Raw genomic sequence first — 19,536 nt, 5'->3', positions numbered from 1 at the left:
AAGTAGCAAATTCAAAATTCAAAATAAAGAGGGGGAAAAGGCAAACCCTGCTGTCGGTGCAGTGCCGTTGCAACGGGGAAATGCTTTACTTTACGCTCCCCAAATACTAGTTGTTGAAATTCATCACTGTTTTCTCTACCACTCTCTTCGTTGAAATCAATCAGCGTTTAACAATGGAGAAATACGAGAAATTGGAGAAAGTAGGAGAAGGAACGTACGGCAAAGTATACAAAGCAAAGGACAAAGCAACGGGTCAATTGGTGGCGCTGAAGAAAACTCGGCTAGAAATGGACGAAGAAGGGATCCCACCTACTGCTCTAAGAGAAATCTCTCTTCTTCAAATGCTTTCCAATTCTCTCTACATCGTTCGTCTCCTCTGTGTCGAGCAAATTGATAAAAATGGGAAGCCTCTTCTTTACCTTGTTTTTGAGTATTTGGATACTGATCTGAAGAAATTCGTTGATTCTCATCGTAAAGGTCCCAATCCTAGACCTCTCCCTCCTTCTCTCATCCAGGTCAGCGTAACCCCTTTTCTCTTTGTATGTTTTGAAATGTTAGTAATTTTTCAGATAGATGTCTGTACTCCGTATTGAAAATGTTTATTTCTTTGGTTCATATTAAAATTTTAAATTTGGTGAGTTAATCTTTAGGTTTTTAGTACTAAATCTAAATACACTTTTGAAATTATGGTTTAAGAATCTTACTCATATTTTTGAAATTTTAGCGTTTTTTCACATGTGTATTTGTACTTAGTGTGGAAATGTTTGGTTGAGTTGATGACTTAAATTGGAATGGACATGTTTATTTCTATTGATTGGTATTGACATTTTTTATCATTTCCAACAGAGTTTCTTATATCAATTGTGCAAAGGGGTCGCTCACTGCCATAGCCATGGAGTTCTCCACAGGTCTATTTTAGTCACCGGTCCTTTATGTTTTTTGCAATGGGATAGATTAGTGTAAGTCAGATATATGTTTTAGTCATTTTAGTATGATTGATTTACTTTAGGTCATATATTTTGTAGGAGTAGTCGTGTTAGACTTATATGCGTAGAAAATATATGGAGCTTCTAGTTCCTTTGTTTTGTTTTGTTTTGTATAATATTGGTCTGAGATGTGCTTAAATGACGATCCAATTTCAAGTCGTTGGGATTGAGCACAGTAGAACTCGTACTACTGGTGTTAGTTTACTGTAAATTTTGGTCAGTTTACCTATTGTTAATCAACCTTTTATTATCAGAGATTTGAAGCCGCAGAACCTATTAGTGGACAAAGAGAAGGGCATACTTAAGATTGCTGATTTGGGTCTTGGAAGGGCTTTCACTGTCCCAATAAAGAGCTACACCCATGAGGTTAACAGTTTTCTCTTTCTTCATACTGGCATTGCCACCTAAATCACCAGAAAGATATAGAAAGAAAGAGAAATCTGGAAGTCAAAATTAAGTACTTGATTAGTGGAATTGCTCATTTTGGGTTTGTTTTTTTTGTTCAGATTGTTACTCTATGGTACAGAGCTCCTGAAGTCTTGTTGGGATCTACTCATTACTCAACTGCGGTTGATATGTGGTCTGTGGGATGTATTTTTGGTGAGTTTGTTTGAGTTGATCATGCTATGTACTCTTGTAGACCAATTCTCTGCTTAGATTTTTTTGCTTCTTTTAAGTTAGAAATGTTTTCTGATGCTTTGTCATACTCCATTTTAACCTTTTCTTCTCTTTGACTAGTTTCTTGTAGCACTGTTTGTTCGATATGTTTTTGACATGATAATTTTAATATGCTATTTGTAGTTATCGATGGACATTTTGGTTAGGTGTAAGTTTGTTCTTATATTAAGTAGAACATATTAGTTCCACGGGAAGGTAGTTTTAAATGCTTGGTTTGAACTTCGCAAGAAGTTGGTTTTGGGCACTTTATGTTCTTTTAATATCACGTTTATATAAAATATGGAAGGGCTTTGGGTTGCTCTCAAGATGTCTTAAGTTCTAAAAAGATACTTTTTGATCTCAAAGGCTGTTTTTAGAGAATTGGTATATTTGATAGAGTGGTTGAAAAACACGAGGATGGACATATTAAAGTAGGTATGCACCTTAAGGCTCCTATGAGGCGCCCTTATGCCCTAAAGCTAGGTGAAGCATAGGTTGTGGAGCTTTTGCCTTGCTTAGGCAACACTTAGTGCAGGCGTCGATGCGGTAAGGCATGTGTCTCATTGGGTTCTTCTTGAGGAGGATGACACTAAACAATAAATATAACTGGGAAAGAGATGGATTAATTGTTCAAAAAGGGTTATGAATACATTTCTTACATATTATGAAAAGGACTTCAGAAATATTATCATTTAACCTGAATTAGAAACTTTAAACTGCATTTTGCATCTAAAATTCAAAATTTAAGTTGGTTTTAGACTTAATTTGCATATTCTTACTTCATATGTTTCATTTATTGTAGGATTTTTCAATTACTTTGTTCATATAATTATTGGCTGTGTTTATATTCATGACTAGTTAGAGATTTAAGCTCATGCTTTAATTCCGGTTTGCACTTAAATCCCTAGCAGGCCTTAGAAGCTTTTATACACTTTTTGCCTTTGATAACATTTGATACAGCATCTCTAGAAGCACTTCTAAAGAACTCTGATTATTTTTACAACTTATTCAGACTTTTACCATCTATATTTTCTTTGTAACATCAAAATAATTTTGCAGAATAAATTCTTGTAAAGCACTTCTGTGTAAATTCTAAAACTAACAATTTATTCTAATTGGACCAAGCGGTTCAGGCCAGACATACACTAATTCTAGATAATCTCTTTTCCTGGGGTGTATGGGTTTAACCGTTTAAGCATTGGCGAAGAAATGGACATACGAACAAAAATCCTTTTAATCGCTGAAGGGGTTGGCCTAGTGGTCAAAGGCAAGCTTTATTTCTGGTGAAATTCACTCATTCTACCATGCATAGGTCTTAATTTGCTTTCTCTACATGATGTAGCCGAGATGGTTCGAAGGCAGGCCTTATTTCCTGGTGACTCTGAGTTTCAGCAATTGCTTCACATATTCAGGTAGGCCTATGATCTATCACCAAGTCTTTGCATTTTCATGTTTTATTGTCATTTTGTGTGGTGCGGTAGGGAGAGGGGGGGTTACCAACAATGTCTATGTTGGATTCAGCTATAACAGTAGCTTCTGGCTTAGTGTAATTGCTCTTTAGTTTTAGTAGCAAACACCTCAGACAAAGCTACTGCTGAATGTCGAGGCAAAAAGGAATTTTCAAGGGTGTTTTCCACATAAGATTTGAGGTATTAAGTATTAACAAATATTCAGAATATTATATTTTGATACCAAGTGCCACCTTGATAGTTTGGCTTTCAAATATCCTGCAGGGTCAAGGATAGAATTGTTACATATCCTTTAAGATAGATGGGTTTTACCTGATGATATGAAAATTGGGCTCATGTAATACAAGAAAGATTTTTCATTCCTAACCTGAAGAATATGTGGCTATAAAAGCAGCTTTTGTAAAGGGGTATGACAAATAGAAGCAATAGGTTAAAATGGAGGACTTTTAGAGGTTTTAAATCTGAAATTTTGAAGGGCAGCATCAAGTTTCTAGTACTAATGTTAATAAAACCAAAAGTAAAATGAACTGAATAAAGCATTGCAGCCAACTGTTATCTTTTGATAAATTTGAATATGGCTAATGAATTGATTATCTTAACATATGTTTATGTAAACTGGTGAAGGTTGTTAGGAACCCCAACTGAGAAGCAGTGGCCTGGAGTGAGTTCACTCCGCGACTGGCATGTTTATCCAAAATGGGAACCTCAGAACTTGGCCTCTGCTGTTCCGGCATTGGGTCCTGATGGCGTGGATCTCCTCACGGTAAATCTCCATCTCATCTTATGGATACATTTTCCTACTATATCAGCTCATGTTTTCAGTCATATAATTTTTGTTATTTCTTCGTTCTACTGTTTCTTGTTAGAATAGTAAATGTATAATGTTATTGTTTTTGCTTGGTCATGGTAGAAAATGCTCCAATATGATCCGGCAGATAGGATTTCAGCAAAAGCTGCACTTGATCATCCATACTTTGATAGCTTGGACAAGTCTCAATTCTGAGGTTGCTTCTAATGCTCCAATATGCTCCAACATCCATATTTTAGTTCTTAGGACGTTCTCAGTCCTGAAGAATATCATCTTCTTGGTGATTTGAAGTCTGCATTGTAATCTTGTCGACTTTCATATTTTACTGTAATGATCCAGCTTTTCTAAAGTCCTTCTAAAGGCCTGTTTTATGGTCAAGTTTCATGTAGTTCAAATGCTATGAGGAAAAAAAAGTTTTCTTTTTGCTGATCTTAAGGTCCAAACCAATGCTCTACTGAACATTGGAAAGTGTATTGGTTGTTAAATGTTTAGCTTTACTTATAAACAGGCATTGTTTTACTATCCTTTTGGGTTATCGATTATTGCACAAACTTACAATATGGTATAAGAAATGAGAAATCACAGGAACCTCCCTTCTTAGCATTAGTGGCATAAATAAGCATGAAATGTTATGACATCTTTCATTCTTAGCTATGCAAATTCATATTTGTAGTAGGGTTCAAACTTATATTTGTCCAGCCTCAAAATGTAGTGTTATTATGTTTTGACGCTTCGGGATGTATTCCCAGTGTTCTAGTCCTAAACAGAAAATTTGAAGTATCAAATTTCTTGCATCTTTACTTACATTAAAGTAATTCACATTTTAACTTTCATATTCTAGAACCAAGTATATGTAAATTCTTTTACAGGAAATTAAGTTTAAAAAATGAAGAATTGAATATCTAGTGCCAGGTTCTTAACCTAACACTTCAAAAAATAAAAATTAAATAAATCATTTATCTCTCCAATATTTACAAGAGTTTGGCTAGGAGAGAAGGGTGGACCTGTAGCACAAAGACTACCAGATTACTACTTAATTAGGCTATTATACTGGTCAAGCAACTAGCAAGAATGAAAGGAGAAGATTTTTCTACCCATAATCGAAGATGAGGTTCAAGTGGGGGGTGGGGGGGGGAGGGAGGGAAATTTTCTTTTGTAGGGAGAGCTAAGACTTATACAATGCGAATCAGAATTAATCTGGCTAATGAATTTTGGACACAAATATTTGAACCAAAAAAAAGAAGAAAAAAGAATGAATGGGAAAGATATCAATTCCAATTACCTAATCACCTAGGGCATAGAGTTACAACTAACCAAAATTAGCACCTCATATCTAGTTACTACCACACCATAGCTAGCATTGTAGGTTTTCCCTTACATATATCAAAATCAACCGAACATCCTCGATCCCACCTTATTAACTAATATATGTTCTTCTATCATTTTGTTTAATTTGTTTATACATAATTGATCAGAGGCGGATCCAGGATTTAGATTCTATGCGTTCAACTTTTAAGGTTTTAGCATTGAACCCACTGTATTTTAAAGTAATGGGTTTTAGACCTACCATTTGTTGTATTTTTAATGAATTTTTACACATAAATTTATACTCCGCATCGAAAGTAGTAGATTTAGATGAACCCGACAGCCAAACTCTTCCTCCGCCCCTGGAATTGATAATTGAGTGTTGTTTAATATCATCACAAGCAAAAAGGACTTAGTTACACCAATAGGTCGCAAAATGTTATATACCTTGTTTTTAGGTTGTTCTCCACATTCACATAGACAATTAGTGTAGCCAGTAGCCATTAAGTTTTGCGCGTTGAAATTAGGCCTAAATAATTAATTACGTAGGCTTTGGGCTACTATTCTAAAGCCTTATTAAATAGTAATACTGCTTGATCATCTTACTATACACATTCAAAATGAGAGAAGAAATTAGCAGTAGTAGTAGAATTTTACAAATGGAAATGGAATCAACTCCAGAGAGTAGATATAGCGTTGCAGATTGTAAATACGCACGTAAACACAAGAAAAGAAGGAAAATATGTATGCTCGTTCTATGTGTCCATATTATTCTGGTTATAACTATTACCATCTTGAATTTCACTGTTTTTAGACCCAAGCGTCCTGTCATCACGCTCGAGTCCTTGACTCTCAAGGACCTGGCCGTGTCTGTCGACGCGGCCAAGTTCAAGGTCTTCCTTAACATTACCATGAGCGGTGACCTCTCCATTTACAATCCTAACAGGTAAGATGAATTTAAGATTTATACTTAGTGGATTCAAGATTATGATTTTTTTTAAGAATATGGGTTAAAAACTTAATATTTATGTTTATTCTTTTGTCCTATTTTATGTCATATACTTTTATTTGGGAAATTACCAGTTATGTCAGCCGATAAGTAAGTTAGTACAAAAGTTAGCTAAGTAATAAAATATTACCGATATTAGCCAATTAGCTTTTTGTAGCTAAAAAGATGTTAAATTTTTTTCTTTTGAGTAGATGTTGTTGCATTAGATTGGATACGTCTTAACAAGTTTAAATCTCAATTTTGGAATGATTTGGTAGAAGATGAACATGGAAAAGATAATATGTGTTTTACAATATGTTGTCATTTTTGTATCATATTTGTATCAAACGTATATTACATATATAGCTCTGTGTGAGATACATGCGTGATACATATTTGATATATATGTCGCAGAAGAATTTTTGAACTCGATTTTGACTACGAATTTGATACCAATCAGTACAAATCACCTCCAATCTTTCTCAAATTTGTATATTGACTCATCTATATATTGTCAATGAATTTCAACCATACCCATTGAGAAAATGTCCCTTTTTGCTTAGACTTTTGGAATCTTGTATTTTTTTTTATTTTTTTTTGTTTGTATTTCATTACCTTGTTTGCTACCTCATTCATGAAATTTTCTTTCCGTCTTGCATCTAATGTTGCTGATCGATCACGCTTAAAAATATGGAAGGAGATCTTTGCCTGTGATTCTTGGAGAGAAAGAATCCTTACTTATTTGTGTTTTCAATTTTTATATGTGCTTGGCTAGTTTTGGTAAGTTTATGATTAAGGGCTATAAGTTGGTAAGTGCATGTGCTATTTGTAAAACTTATTTGGGACATTTCGGTAAGATTTCCCTGTCTTTTTGGCCTAGAAGAAAAAGAACGATACATTTCTCTTTTTGGAATTATCTAATTCATAGTATCCTTATTTTACCACATGACCTTGTCGAGGCTCATTTGATGTAAAATTTCGTTCTTATAATTTTATAAGGAGAGACCTAAAAATGAAAAGACAAATAGAATTCCCGCAACAACTCATTTAAAAGAATAATTCTGGTAATTAACATATATTTGATTTATATGTCAAAATTCTTCTTTAACTTCTGTAATTCTGTGGCCAATCAAACATCTTCTATAAAACAAAAAAGTACTAGTAAGAGTTTTCACATACACACATATATGGTATATTCCAAAAATGATAGATTCAATCGAATCCACTTCTAACATTCTAGCTCCGTCTCTGCTAACAGGGTTAGTGTCCAATACGAAGACATCAACCCTTATATCGAGTATAGAGGTGAAGAATTCGGAGATGTTCACGTCCCGGCGGGGAAGATTGGGTCCCGGACCACCACAAATATGAACTTTGTGCTGATAATAATGGCGGATCGGCTATCTTCGGATCCCAATTTGTATTCGGACGTGGTTGAAAAGGGCATGTTGCCGTTAACTATTTACGTGAATCTGAAGGGTAAAGTAAAACTAAATGTACTGTTCAAAGTGAAAGTGAAAGTTTCAACCAAATGCGATTTATCCTTGGATATCCGGACGGCAAGTCTAGCCAGCCAATCCTGTCAGTCTAAGACTAAGTTATAGCTTGGATGTGAATCGATATAAATTTAGTGACAATTATGTAGTAGACAGAAATATACTAGCAGTAAAAAGTAGTACTCTTTACGTTTCGTGGCACACTTTGTTTATTAGTCAATAAGAAGTTTTTATAACTATATATGGTCGAGATCGGGCTCGTCTATTGCACGACAGATCGGGATTGAAACGTGATGGGCTGAAGATCCACCCCGGGTCCCATCGAACCGAGGTACGAGGTCAGAATGCCCGATCTCGAGAACATCGAGTCCATGACCCCGGAATCAACCCTGACTCCGAATGAGCTCGAGGAAACATTGTCGGATCGAATAACGGAAGGCGAAATATCCGTAACCGGTTGGGTATCACGGCGGGAATCTCGGCACTTATTAATGAGAAACCAGCTAATTGGCAAATCATGGGATTTTTTTACCTTCTATAGAATTGTACCTAAAGTGGGACTCCTCTACTATATAAAGGGGGTCTGATTATTTGTAAGGGACATGGTTACACGCATCCCAAAGTAATACAATACTATTTTCTTTCTGTAAGCTATTGTTCTTCTATATCTGATATCGTTTGAATTACATTCAGTTCAAGCGAGACTCATTTTTTCAAGGCCATAACTGTTCAAGTCGCCCGATTTGAATTTACTTTATCATTGTTCGCGTTAATTACAATTCAATTCATCGCTTTGTGTCAAATTAATCCATGTATCCTTAAAACCACTTACAAATTTAATTGTTATCCGATTTTGAGGTTAAACAGTTTGACGTCCACCGTGGGGCTAAAGATAATAGTGGTTATTTGACACAAATTTCCGTAACACACACTGTTTTACACTTGTTCTTTGAAGTGTCTCTGATTTCAGGTTTAAGCTCACGATGTCAAACTCACAATTAGCACCTCTACCTGATGATAACGAGTCCGGTCACCACGGTGAGAATAATAACATAGCGCCTCGCAACGAGGGGCCGCCCGTTGGTCCCGTCGGAATTCCAGTTGCGGACCCCTTGGACGCTAACTCATATGTGGCTATCGACACAAGCCTCCCTGCTGACTCCGAGAATAGCATCCGTGGTGGAGCTCAGTCGACAGCGCAGTATACTCAAAATAATGGAGGAGACGGAATCAATCTTCGAATGATATTCTAAATGTTACAGGCTCAACAAGCGGCGGTAGCTCAATTATAGAACCAAAGCCGTGCACCGTCCTGGGAAATCACCCGCAGGGAAGAACCGGTTGCGGAGAGGTCGAATGAGAAAGAGTCGGGTACCAACCCTGAGATCATAAAAATGCTCGAGGAGCTAACGAAACAGATAGAATCGGGGGAAAAGAAAATTGAAGTAAACGACAAAAAGGTGGAAACCTATAATTTTAGGGCCGACCAGATCCCGGGAGCGCCGCCGATACTGAAAGACTTGGATTCCAAGAAGTTCGTTCAAAAACCTTTCCCTCCGAGTGCGGCTCCAAAGCTGATCCCTAAAAATTCCGCATGCCCGAGATTCCTAAGTACAACGGGATGACTGACCCAAACAAGCATGTCAGTTCATATACATGATCCATCAAAGGAAATGATTTGGAGGAAGATGAGATCGAGTCTGTCTTGATGAAGAAATTCGGAGAGACCCCGTCGAAGGGAGCTATGATATGGTATCACAACTTACCTCCTAATTCAATTGACTCATTTGCTATGTTTGCAGATTCTTTCGTGAAAGCAGCTGGGGCTATCAAGGTCGTGACCAGGAAGTCGGATCTCTTCAAAGTAAGGCAAAAGGATAATGAGATGCTCAGAGAGTTCGTGTCCAAGTTTCAAATGGAACGGATGGACCTACCACCGGTCGCTGATGATTGGGCCGTTCAAGCTTTCACCGAAGGACTCAATGTTCGAAGTTCAGTGGCTTCACAACAGTTAAAGCAAAATCTAATTGAGTATCCGGCTGTTACTTGGGCTGATGTGTATAGCCGATATCAATCGATAATTAGAGTCGAAGATGATCAATTGGGGCTCCTTCCGGGCCCGTTTATCCTGTTAGACTCATCGATAGAGTCAAGAGATATATCGATCGTGAACCGAGGTTGAACAGGGATCGGTATCAGCCTTATAACGGAGATCGAAGAAGCAACGGATCCGGACGGAATTCTATGCGAAGCGAAAGGAGAAGTGATCGAGGTTAGATCAACCAAGGACTTATGAGCAAGAACAGTTTCGACAGACCTACCAAACCTAAGGAAACACCAAGGTTATCGGAATATAACTTTAACGTCGACGCTACCGCCATTGTATCAGCTATCGCAGCCATCAAAGACACCAAATGGCCTCGTCTCCTACAATCCGATCCTGCCCAAAGGGATCCTAACCATATGTGCAAATATCATGGCACTCACAGACATAGAACGAAGGATTGCCGATAATTGAGGGAGGAGATGGCCCGGCTATTCAACAACGGGCATCTTCGAGAATTTCTGAGTAACCGAGCCAAGAACCATTTCAGAAATAGGGATTCTAATAAACAAACCGAGCAAGAAAAACCTCAACACGTCATTAACATGATCATCGGTGGGGTCGATGTTCCTCAAGGGCCAATACTAAAACGCACCAAAGTATCCATCACAAGGGAAAAATGGACTCAAGATTACATGCCAGAAGGAACTTTGTCTTTCAACGACGAGGACGTGGAAGGGACCATGCATCCCCATAACGATGCACTAGTAATATCTATACCCATATATGAATCTCGAGTTAAGCGTGTGTTAATTGATCCAGGTAGCTCGGCCAGCATTATCCGATCAAGGGTCGTAGAACAGCTCGGCCTGCAAGATCAAATTGTGCCTGCAGTCTGGGTTCTAAACGGATTCCACATGGCATGCGAAACCACTAAGGGAGAGATAACATTACCGGTGAATACCGCCGGGACCATACAGGAAACCAAGTTTTATGTGATCAAGGAGACATGAGGTACAATGCCCTGTTCAGGAGGCCTTGGATCTACAACATGAGGGCAGTACCCTTGATTCTTCATCAAGTGTTAAAGTTCCCAACGCCAGGAGGGATCAAAACAATCTACGGAGAGCAACCGGCCGCAAAGGAAATGTTTGCAGTCGAAGAACTGATCCTGGTATCAACACTGGCAACATCGAAGGAACTGAGTTTGGATACAAAGCAAGAGGCTAAATAGAAATTATCGACACCGGCCGCGACCAAATCGGATAAAGAGGGGACTGACAAAGACGATGATTACATGGTTCCTAGATCTTTTATAGTCCCCGACGATTCCGACGCCACCACGGTCGAGGAGCTGGAACAAGTCATATTGATCGAACGTCTACCCGATCGGAAGGTACACCAGGTCACGAGGTTAACCCCCAAGCTCAGAAAAAACTCATTCAATTTCTTATGGCTAACACGGATTGTTTCGCTTGGTCCCACCTCGATATGTTAGGGATCCCACCGGAGATAACCACTCACAAGCTGAGCCTGGACTCGAAATTCCACCCGGTCAAGTAGAAAAAGAGACCCCAGTCCGAAATCAAACATTCTTACATCAAGGACGAGGTATGTAAAGTCCTTAACATAGGGTCCATTTGGGAGGTAAAATACCTGGATTGGTTAGCGAACGTAGTAGTAGTCCCTAAAAAGGGGAACAAATTAAGAATGTGGATAGACTATAAGGATTTGAATAAGGCGTGTCCCAAGGACTCTTTCCCTTTGCCTAACATCAATCGCATGGTCGATGCCACGTCTGGCCACGAGATCTTCAGTTTTGTCGACGCCTATTCCGGGTGCAACCAAACACGGATGAACCCAGATGATCAGGAAAAACCTCTTTCATCACTAAGTACGGCACATACTGCTATAACGTAATGCCATTCGGATTAAAAAATGCCGGTGCCACTTATCAACGCCTAGTAAATCGGATGTTCGAAGAACAAATAGGGAAATCAAGGGAAGTTTACATTGACGATATGTTGGTTAAGTCCCTACGAGCAGAGGACCAATTAAAGCATTTGCAGGAAACCCTCAGCATATTGAAGAAGTACAATGTGAATGAACCCAGAGAAATATGCGTTTGGAGTCGGATCGGGTAAATTCCTCAGGTTCATGGTATCTAATCAGGGAATCGCGGTCAACCCCGACAAGATCAAAGCCATAGAAGATATCACGGTCGTGGACAACGTGAAGGTCGTGCAAAGATTAACCAGACGCATGGCCGCCCTGGGGTGATTCATCTCAAGACCCTCAGATAAGAGTATTCTTCTCGCTACTAAAGAAGAAGAATAACTTTTCATGGACGCCGGAGTGCCAATGGGCCTTGGAGGAACTCAAACGGTATCTATCGAGCCCACCGCTGCTTCATACACCGAAGGCAAACGGACAACTATACCTGTACTTGGCAGTATCAGAGATAGAGGTAAGTGGAGTCCTGGTCCGGGAAGAACAAGTTACACAATTTCCAAGTTACTATGTTAGCAGGACTCTAGGTGAGGCCGAAACTAGGTACCCTCACCTAGAAAATTTGGGGCTCGCTTTGCTAAGCACCTTTAGGAAATTGAAACCATATTTCCAGTGCCATCCCATACGTGTTATGACAACTTATCCGTTGCAAAATATAATGCATAAACCCGAACCCTCGGGACGATTGGCTAAATGGGCCGTGGAAATCAGCGAGTACGATATTGAGTATCGACCCCGGATAACCATTAAGTCTCAAATTTTGGTAGATTTCGTGGCCGACTTGACGCCGGCCCTAATACCCGAGGTTGATAAAGAGTTGTTGGTAAACTCGGGGACGTATTCGGGGATCTGGACCCTCCTTACGGATGGCGCTTCGAACGGGAAAGGGTCCGGACTTGGCATCGTATTGAAGCCACCCACAAGTAATGTAGTTAGACAATCTATTAGAGCTGTGAAATTGACTAACAATGAGGACGCATATAAGGCCATGATTGCAGGTCTCGAACTAGCCAAAAGCATGGGGGCGGAGGCGATCGAAGCTAAGTGCGACCCCCTCCTTGTGCTGAACCAAGTTAATGGGACATTCGAGGTCAGAGAAGAACGAATGCAAAGGTACCTAGATAAGTTGCAGATAACATTACACCGATTCAAGGAGTGGACCTTGCAACACGTACCTCGGAATCAAAATAGCGAGGCCGATGCCCTTGCAACTCGGGGGAAGTCGTACAACTCATGAGATCGATAGTGGAAGAAGGTCATTCCGAAATAAACTCTACAAGCTTGAATTGGGATTGGAGAAACAAATATGTAGAATATTTGAAGACTGGGAAACTGACATCGGATCCAAAAGAATCGAGGACCCCGCGTACAAAGGCAGCCCGGTTTAGCTTGTCCGGAGACGGAACCTTGTTCAGAAGAACATTCGATGGCCCACTAGCAATATGTTTAGGGCCAGGAGATACCGAGTACGTTCTGAGGGAAGTTCACGAGGGCACCTGCGGAAATCATTCAGGCGCCGAATCATTGGTTCGAAAGGTAATCAGAGCCGGTTACTACTGGATAAATATGGAAAGGGACGCAAAGGAGTTGGTACGAAAATGTGTTGAATGTCAAAAACATGCTCTGATGATACATCAACCCGGAGAGGTGCTGCATTCGATTTTGTCACCATAGTCGTTCATAAAATAGGGAATGGACATCGTTGGCCCCCTTCCATGGGCACCCAGTAAGGCTCAATTCATATTGTTTATGACTGCCTATTTTTCTAAGTGGGTTGAAGCCCAGGCATACGAGAAGGTTAGGGAGAAGGAAGTCATCGACTTCATTTGGGATGACATTATATGTCGGTTCGGAATGCCGTCTGAAATTGTGTGCGACAACAGGAAACAATTTATCGACATCAAAGTGACCAAATTTCTCGAAGACTATAAGATCAAAAGGATCTTGTCAACACCCTATCACCCTAGTGGGAACGGACAAGCGGAATCGACCAACAAAACCATACTCCAAAACCTCAAAAAGAGGTTAACTGAAGCCAAAGGAAAATGGAAGGAAATCCTGCCCGAAGTCCTATGGTCATACCGTACGACCTCGAAGTCTAGTACCAGGGCCACCCCGTTCTCGTTGGTTTACGGTGCCGAAGCTCTAATACCGGTCGAGGTCGGTGAACCAAGTATCTGATTCCGATATTCTACCAAGGAATCGAACGATGAGGCCATGAACACGATCCTAGAGCTATTGGATGAAAGGCGCGAAGCCACCCTTATCCGATTGGCCACCCAAAAGTAGCGGATCGAAAGATACTACAATCGAAGGGCCAACCTCTGACACTTCAATATCGGGGACTTAGTACTAAGGAAGGTCACACTAAGCACCCGAAACCCGAACGAAGGGAAGTTGGGACTGAACTGGGAAGGACCATACCAGATTATCAAGATCACCCGAAAGGGGTCCTACAAACTCGGAACAATGAAGGGTAAGCAACTACCGAATACCTGGAACATAACTCACTTGAAGCGATACTACTGCTAAGGTACGACCCAGTTCATTTCCTTTTTACTTATGTTTGAACTAACACTTGCTGGTAACCAACAAGAAGCGGTACAGTTTTTTAGGTCTGAAATCACACGTTGCACTCTTTTTCCCTTGAACCGATTATCATGCGCCAAACCTGGGGAGGCGTGGCTGGCACCCGGTGCCGTACTGGACCGAGCAAACCACTCTGTAACTCTTTTTTTTTGTAACTATCATGGGCCAACATGGACACAACTCGTAATGTATAACTATAAGTGGGTGAACACTATATCAATAAACTATCGTTCTTAAAATATGAATACATATGGGCCGTCAAGGCCTCTAACATACTGTACAAAATGAACCTTTGTCTACAAAGACTCTAAGATTATTTGACATCAAATGGGACAGGCTACCGGCCTACCCATAAGTCTGTAGCAAAACTCTGACATGATGACTTATAGACTCGGCTGCACTCTGAATGAGGTGGAGTCTTACTGATCTTTCACTGAATGTTGACCTCGTATACTATGAGGGCTCGTCAAACTGATTGTCTATACCCGCAGGCATAAATGCAGCGTCCCCAACAAAAGGACGTCAGTACGAATAATGTACCGAGTATGTAATGCAGAACTGAAACATAGCAATAAGTCAACATTAATTAAAGACATATAAGAATCAACCCGAATCTGTGAAGTGCGACCATAAATGCATACTTTTTATACTTATATATATAATGCTTCTCTTTGCGACTATTATCCATATCGTATGGTGCATGACTGCCCAACTGATCAGTGGTAACTGCCCGACCGGCCGTAGCGCGGTGGTAAATGGATGACTGCCCAACTGGCCGTAGCTCGGTGGTAAATGTGTAACTGCCCAACCGACCGTAGCTCGGTGGTAAATGCATGACTGCCCAACCGGCCGTAGCTCGGTGGTAAACAAATATGCATGACTGCCCAACCGGTGGTAAATAATGATACATAACTGCCCAACCAGTGGTAACTGCCCGACCGGCCGTAGCACGGTGGTAAATGAATGAAGATGCATGTACGTGTATCACTATATTATAAACATTAATATCTTTATCATATACCTCAATAGGGAACTAGATACGTACTTAGACATGCTTGAATATCACTTAATGGGAATGAGTAACATAGACATCCTTAACTGCTAAGAGTAGAACCATTTATGGAATATCATTACGTTTACGTATCGTTACTTGGATTATGCCAAAAGAAAGAAAGATTATGATAGATCTTAAATATTCTTACCTTATGTTTTGATGATCTAACAAACTTTCTGACAAGAACCAGTTAGGGAACCTGATCTGCTTTGGATTGCTGCAAACTCCAACGGACTCCAGTAAAAGTTGAATTGCTACACATGTAGGAGCTAGGAACCAAACAAGGATCTGATGCTCCTGTGGTTCTTATATAGCAGCACAAAGTCATTTGGACACAGCTGGAACTAAAGTGACTGGCGGCACTGTTTCTGCCGCACTGCACCACACTGTCAGCCCACTCATTCTCTAACCAAACAAAGTACTCACATCATTTAGAGTGATGTGACCAAGATGTACCAAAGGGGTTTTCATACAAAACATCACTGAATGGTTTCAGTTTCATCATTCAAGCCTTTAGCCAAAAACAGAAAAGATCATTCTCTCAAGCTTGAAGAACAAGGTTAAACGCCACTACGGACCAGTTCCAAAATGATTGATTATTGCTGTCTTAGTTGAGTTGTAACCTTGTTATTGCACTTACAATATCTCCTAAATTGCTTACCTAGAAGTTTACTGATTAGGAACTCTCTTGTAAATCCTCAGACTCGTTGAGTTTAGGTTGTGGCTAGATTTAGTCATAAAGAAAAGTCTTTGTAATCGTAGTATTGCAAAGTGGATTGTGGTGATTGCACCACAAGTTAGAAAAAGCCTTTGTAACTAGGATAGTCACAAAGTGGCTTGTGGTAAAGGTGCAACAAGTTAGTTTAAAGTCTTTACAATCGGAAGCATTGTAAAGTGGCTTGTAATAGGTAAGATTACAAGTTAGTGAAGTTAAAAGCCTACAGGGTAGGTCATGGTTTTTTGATCCCCTTGTGCAGGATTTTTCCACGTAAAAATCCTCTGCCTCATTTACTTACTGCCTTACTAAGTGCTCTCAGCAGAAACTTGTAGAGGACTAGGTACTCTATGATTTGGTGGACCCATACAAGCTAACAATTGGTATCAGAGCAGGTTCCTCCTATAAGGTTAACACCTAGGAAGGATCCTCATGACGGCTCCACTAAATTTTGAAGAAGGGAAATCCATATACCACCCACCCAAGTTTGATGGAAAACACTATTGGTGGTGGAAAGCTAGAATGTATGATTTCATCATGGCTGAGGATTGCGAGCTTTGGGATGTTATCTGCGATGGTCCGTTTGTTCCAATCAAGGTACAAAATGAAATTCCTTTTTCTGTAAAAAGGACCACCGAAGAATACACTGAAGAAGACAAAGAAGCGATGGAGAAGAATTTTTGTGCCAAGAAAATCCTGGTAGATGGATTGAAACCTAAAGAGTACGACAGAATCTCTACATGCGACACTGCCAAGAAAATATGGGAGGCTTTAAATATAGCTTATGAGGGAACTATACAAGCAAAATTAGAAAAATCTAACACTGATGATAGTTCCACGATGGCAATTGAAGGCGAGGAGATAGAATATGACTCAACGCTTGCTTTGATGGCTCAATCAGACAATGATGAAGACAATGGCAACGAAGAGGTAACCTTCAGGAATGTTTAGAGAAATCTGAAATCCTATTCTCCAAAAAAAACTCATGTGTTTAGCTAATGTTTTAATTACTGCCTTTTGTAGTCTTGCGGAGGATAGGGATTCCTTGTTCTTAGAACTAGAAGAATCTGAACATATTAGAAAAGACTTAGTTGCTGTAATTACTGATCAAACGAAAGCCATTGAAATTCTTAGAAAATAAAAGAGTGATCTCTTGGTAGAAACTTCTGACCAAAGGGAACCAATAGCAAAGCCTTTGACTGAGTCAAAACCTAAAAGCTCTGAAAGAGGAGAGGAGATAGTGAGTGAGGAATATTCTAGACTTGAAGATGAGGTGAAGGCCTTAAGATGTAGGATGAGTGCTGAAATTGAGAAAAACGAGCTCCTCCAAGTCAATCTAGAAAAAGTAATGAATGATCTTGAAAAGTCTCTAAAGTGGACCTGGTCCGTAGAAGCTACCACGGCCTTGTTCACTAATGACAGTGAAAAAGGGCGGACAGTAGGGTTCCCAAGGAAGAAAGATCCTTACAACCCTCACAGTAAGAACGCCACTGCATCTGATAACTGGCCTCGTACCCAATGTGGGAACACTGGGCACTCCATGGAAGGTGTCCAGGCCAAGAATCAGTCAGTACCAAAAGATAAAGTGGCTGCTGAAACTGTGACCACAAAAGAGGGACCAGGTTCCACTCACAGAAAACGCACTTTACCTGCATGGACTAAGAGAGCTCTTATTCATCATCTTGGTTACTACAAGGGACCCAAACTTGTTTGGGTTCCTAAAACTAACTCCTAATTTTCTTGTGCAGGGAACAGTGAAGGGAATCGGTCAACCATGGTACATGGATAGTGGATTTTCAAAACACAGGACAGGGAACACCACAGACTTTCTTTCACTAAAAGCCCTGCTAGGAGGGAGTGTATCCTTTGGCAATGGCAAAAAGGGGTACATCCTTGGAGTTGGAAAAGTTGGGAAGTCACTCACTCACTCTATTGAAAATGTGTACTATGTCATTGGACTTAAGTACAGTCTCCTAAGTGTTTCTCAAATTTGTGATAAGGGAAACAAGGTGGAGTTCTTGTCCAAAATATGTACAGTCACTGACCTTGTGACTGGTGAAATAGTTCTGGTGGCCAAAAGATACAAGAACATCTATGTTGCTGACTTTGAATCCTTACAAAATGGTGATCTGAGTTATCTGAAGGCTGTTGATGATGATGCTGAACTTTGGCACAGAAGATTGGGACATGCAAGCTTTTCTCTTTTGAACAAACTAATTTAGAGGACCTGGTCCATGGTCTGCCTGTGTCACAATTCAATGCTCAAAAGGTTTGTGATGCCTGTGCTAGAGGAAAACATGTGAAGTCCTCCTTTAAGTCAAAAAGAGATGTGAGCACCTCAAAGCCGCTCGAGCTCCTGCATATGGATCTGTGTGGACCTATGAAGGTGCAAAGTAGAGGAGGAAAGAGATACATTTTCGTGATTGTGGATGAATATTCCAGATTCACATGGACTCTGTTTCTCAGAACAAAAGATGAAACTTTTGAGGTATTTGTGTCCTTTGTGAAGAAAATCCAGGTAAAGATGGAGTTTAGAGTTGTTTGTATCAGATCAGATCATGGAACAGAATTTGACAATGTCAAATTTGATGAATTCTTCAATGAAAATGGAATCACTCACAACTTCTCAGCTCCCAGAACTCCCCAGCAAAATGGAGTAGTAGAAAGGAAGAACAGAACTTTGGAAGAAATGGCAAGAACAATGCTCATTGACAGTGGACTTGCAAAAAGTTTCTGGGCTGAAGCTGTCAACACTGCCTGCTATTTAGTGAACAGGTGTATGATCATATCACTTCTGAATAAGACACCTTATGAATTGTTGGATGGAAGAAAACCCAAGCTTACTCATCTTAGAACATTTGGATGCAAATGCTATGTTCTCAACAATGGAAAGGATCAGCTTGGTAAATCCGATGCCAAGAGTGACGAAGGAATATTCCTTGGGTACTCGTCTCAAAGCAAGGCTTACAAGATATATAACAAGCGAACTCAATGTGTTGAGGAGAGTGTCCATGTTATCTTTGATGAATCTTATCCATCATGTGAGAAGAGTGTTGAGGAAGATCGAGATGGAGAACCCTCACTTGTTCCTGGTGAAGTCATTAACATGACAAATGGAAAGACAGACATGATGAGTCAAGTAAAAGAGCCAAATGAAGACAATGCTGCCTCATCATCAACAGAACCAAGCACCTCAATCACGACCACAGAAGCTGAAGAAAGGGTGGTTGATGCAGTTCAAGGAACTCCACTAGCACCTGAAAGAAGGATAGAGGAAGACCAGCCAAACATACTTCCCTCCTCTCAGAGTGAACCTCAGATGTCTAATTGGAGACACCAAAGCTCTCACCCTATAGACAACATCATCACTCCTCTAGACTCTGGAGTACAAACCAGGTCAAGAGCCAGAAATTCA

At 40.0% G+C, this 19,536-nt stretch overlaps 2 protein-coding genes across 3 annotated transcripts; both read left to right on the top strand.

The window, feature by feature from the left end:
• LOC109233427 (cell division control protein 2 homolog C) lies at positions 1-4,442 on the top strand. 2 transcript variants are annotated; one of them, XM_019399299.1, is made up of 7 exons: positions 1-515; positions 847-959; positions 1,241-1,352; positions 1,493-1,586; positions 2,986-3,055; positions 3,737-3,875; positions 4,023-4,442. In XM_019399299.1, the coding sequence occupies exons 1-7, from the start codon at positions 174-176 to the stop codon at positions 4,113-4,115; spliced, it is 963 nt and encodes a 320-aa protein (XP_019254844.1). In that variant the 5' UTR covers positions 1-173; the 3' UTR covers positions 4,116-4,442. The 2 variants fall into 2 exon arrangements, with proteins under 2 accessions (XP_019254844.1, XP_019254845.1); XM_019399300.1 differs by having other exon boundaries at positions 4-515; positions 847-908.
• Positions 5,855-8,332, top strand: LOC109233935. Its single transcript, XM_019399782.1, has 2 exons — positions 5,855-6,171; positions 7,472-8,332. The coding sequence occupies exons 1-2, from the start codon at positions 5,885-5,887 to the stop codon at positions 7,815-7,817; spliced, it is 633 nt and encodes a 210-aa protein (XP_019255327.1). The 5' UTR covers positions 5,855-5,884; the 3' UTR covers positions 7,818-8,332.

This window comes from Nicotiana attenuata, chromosome 10 (genome assembly GCF_001879085.1).
Source record: "Nicotiana attenuata strain UT chromosome 10, NIATTr2, whole genome shotgun sequence".
In the NCBI taxonomy this organism is placed as follows: domain Eukaryota; kingdom Viridiplantae; phylum Streptophyta; class Magnoliopsida; order Solanales; family Solanaceae; genus Nicotiana; species Nicotiana attenuata.
The sequence above is the reverse complement of the archived record's forward strand: the minus strand, read 5'-3'. Positions and strand labels throughout refer to the sequence as shown.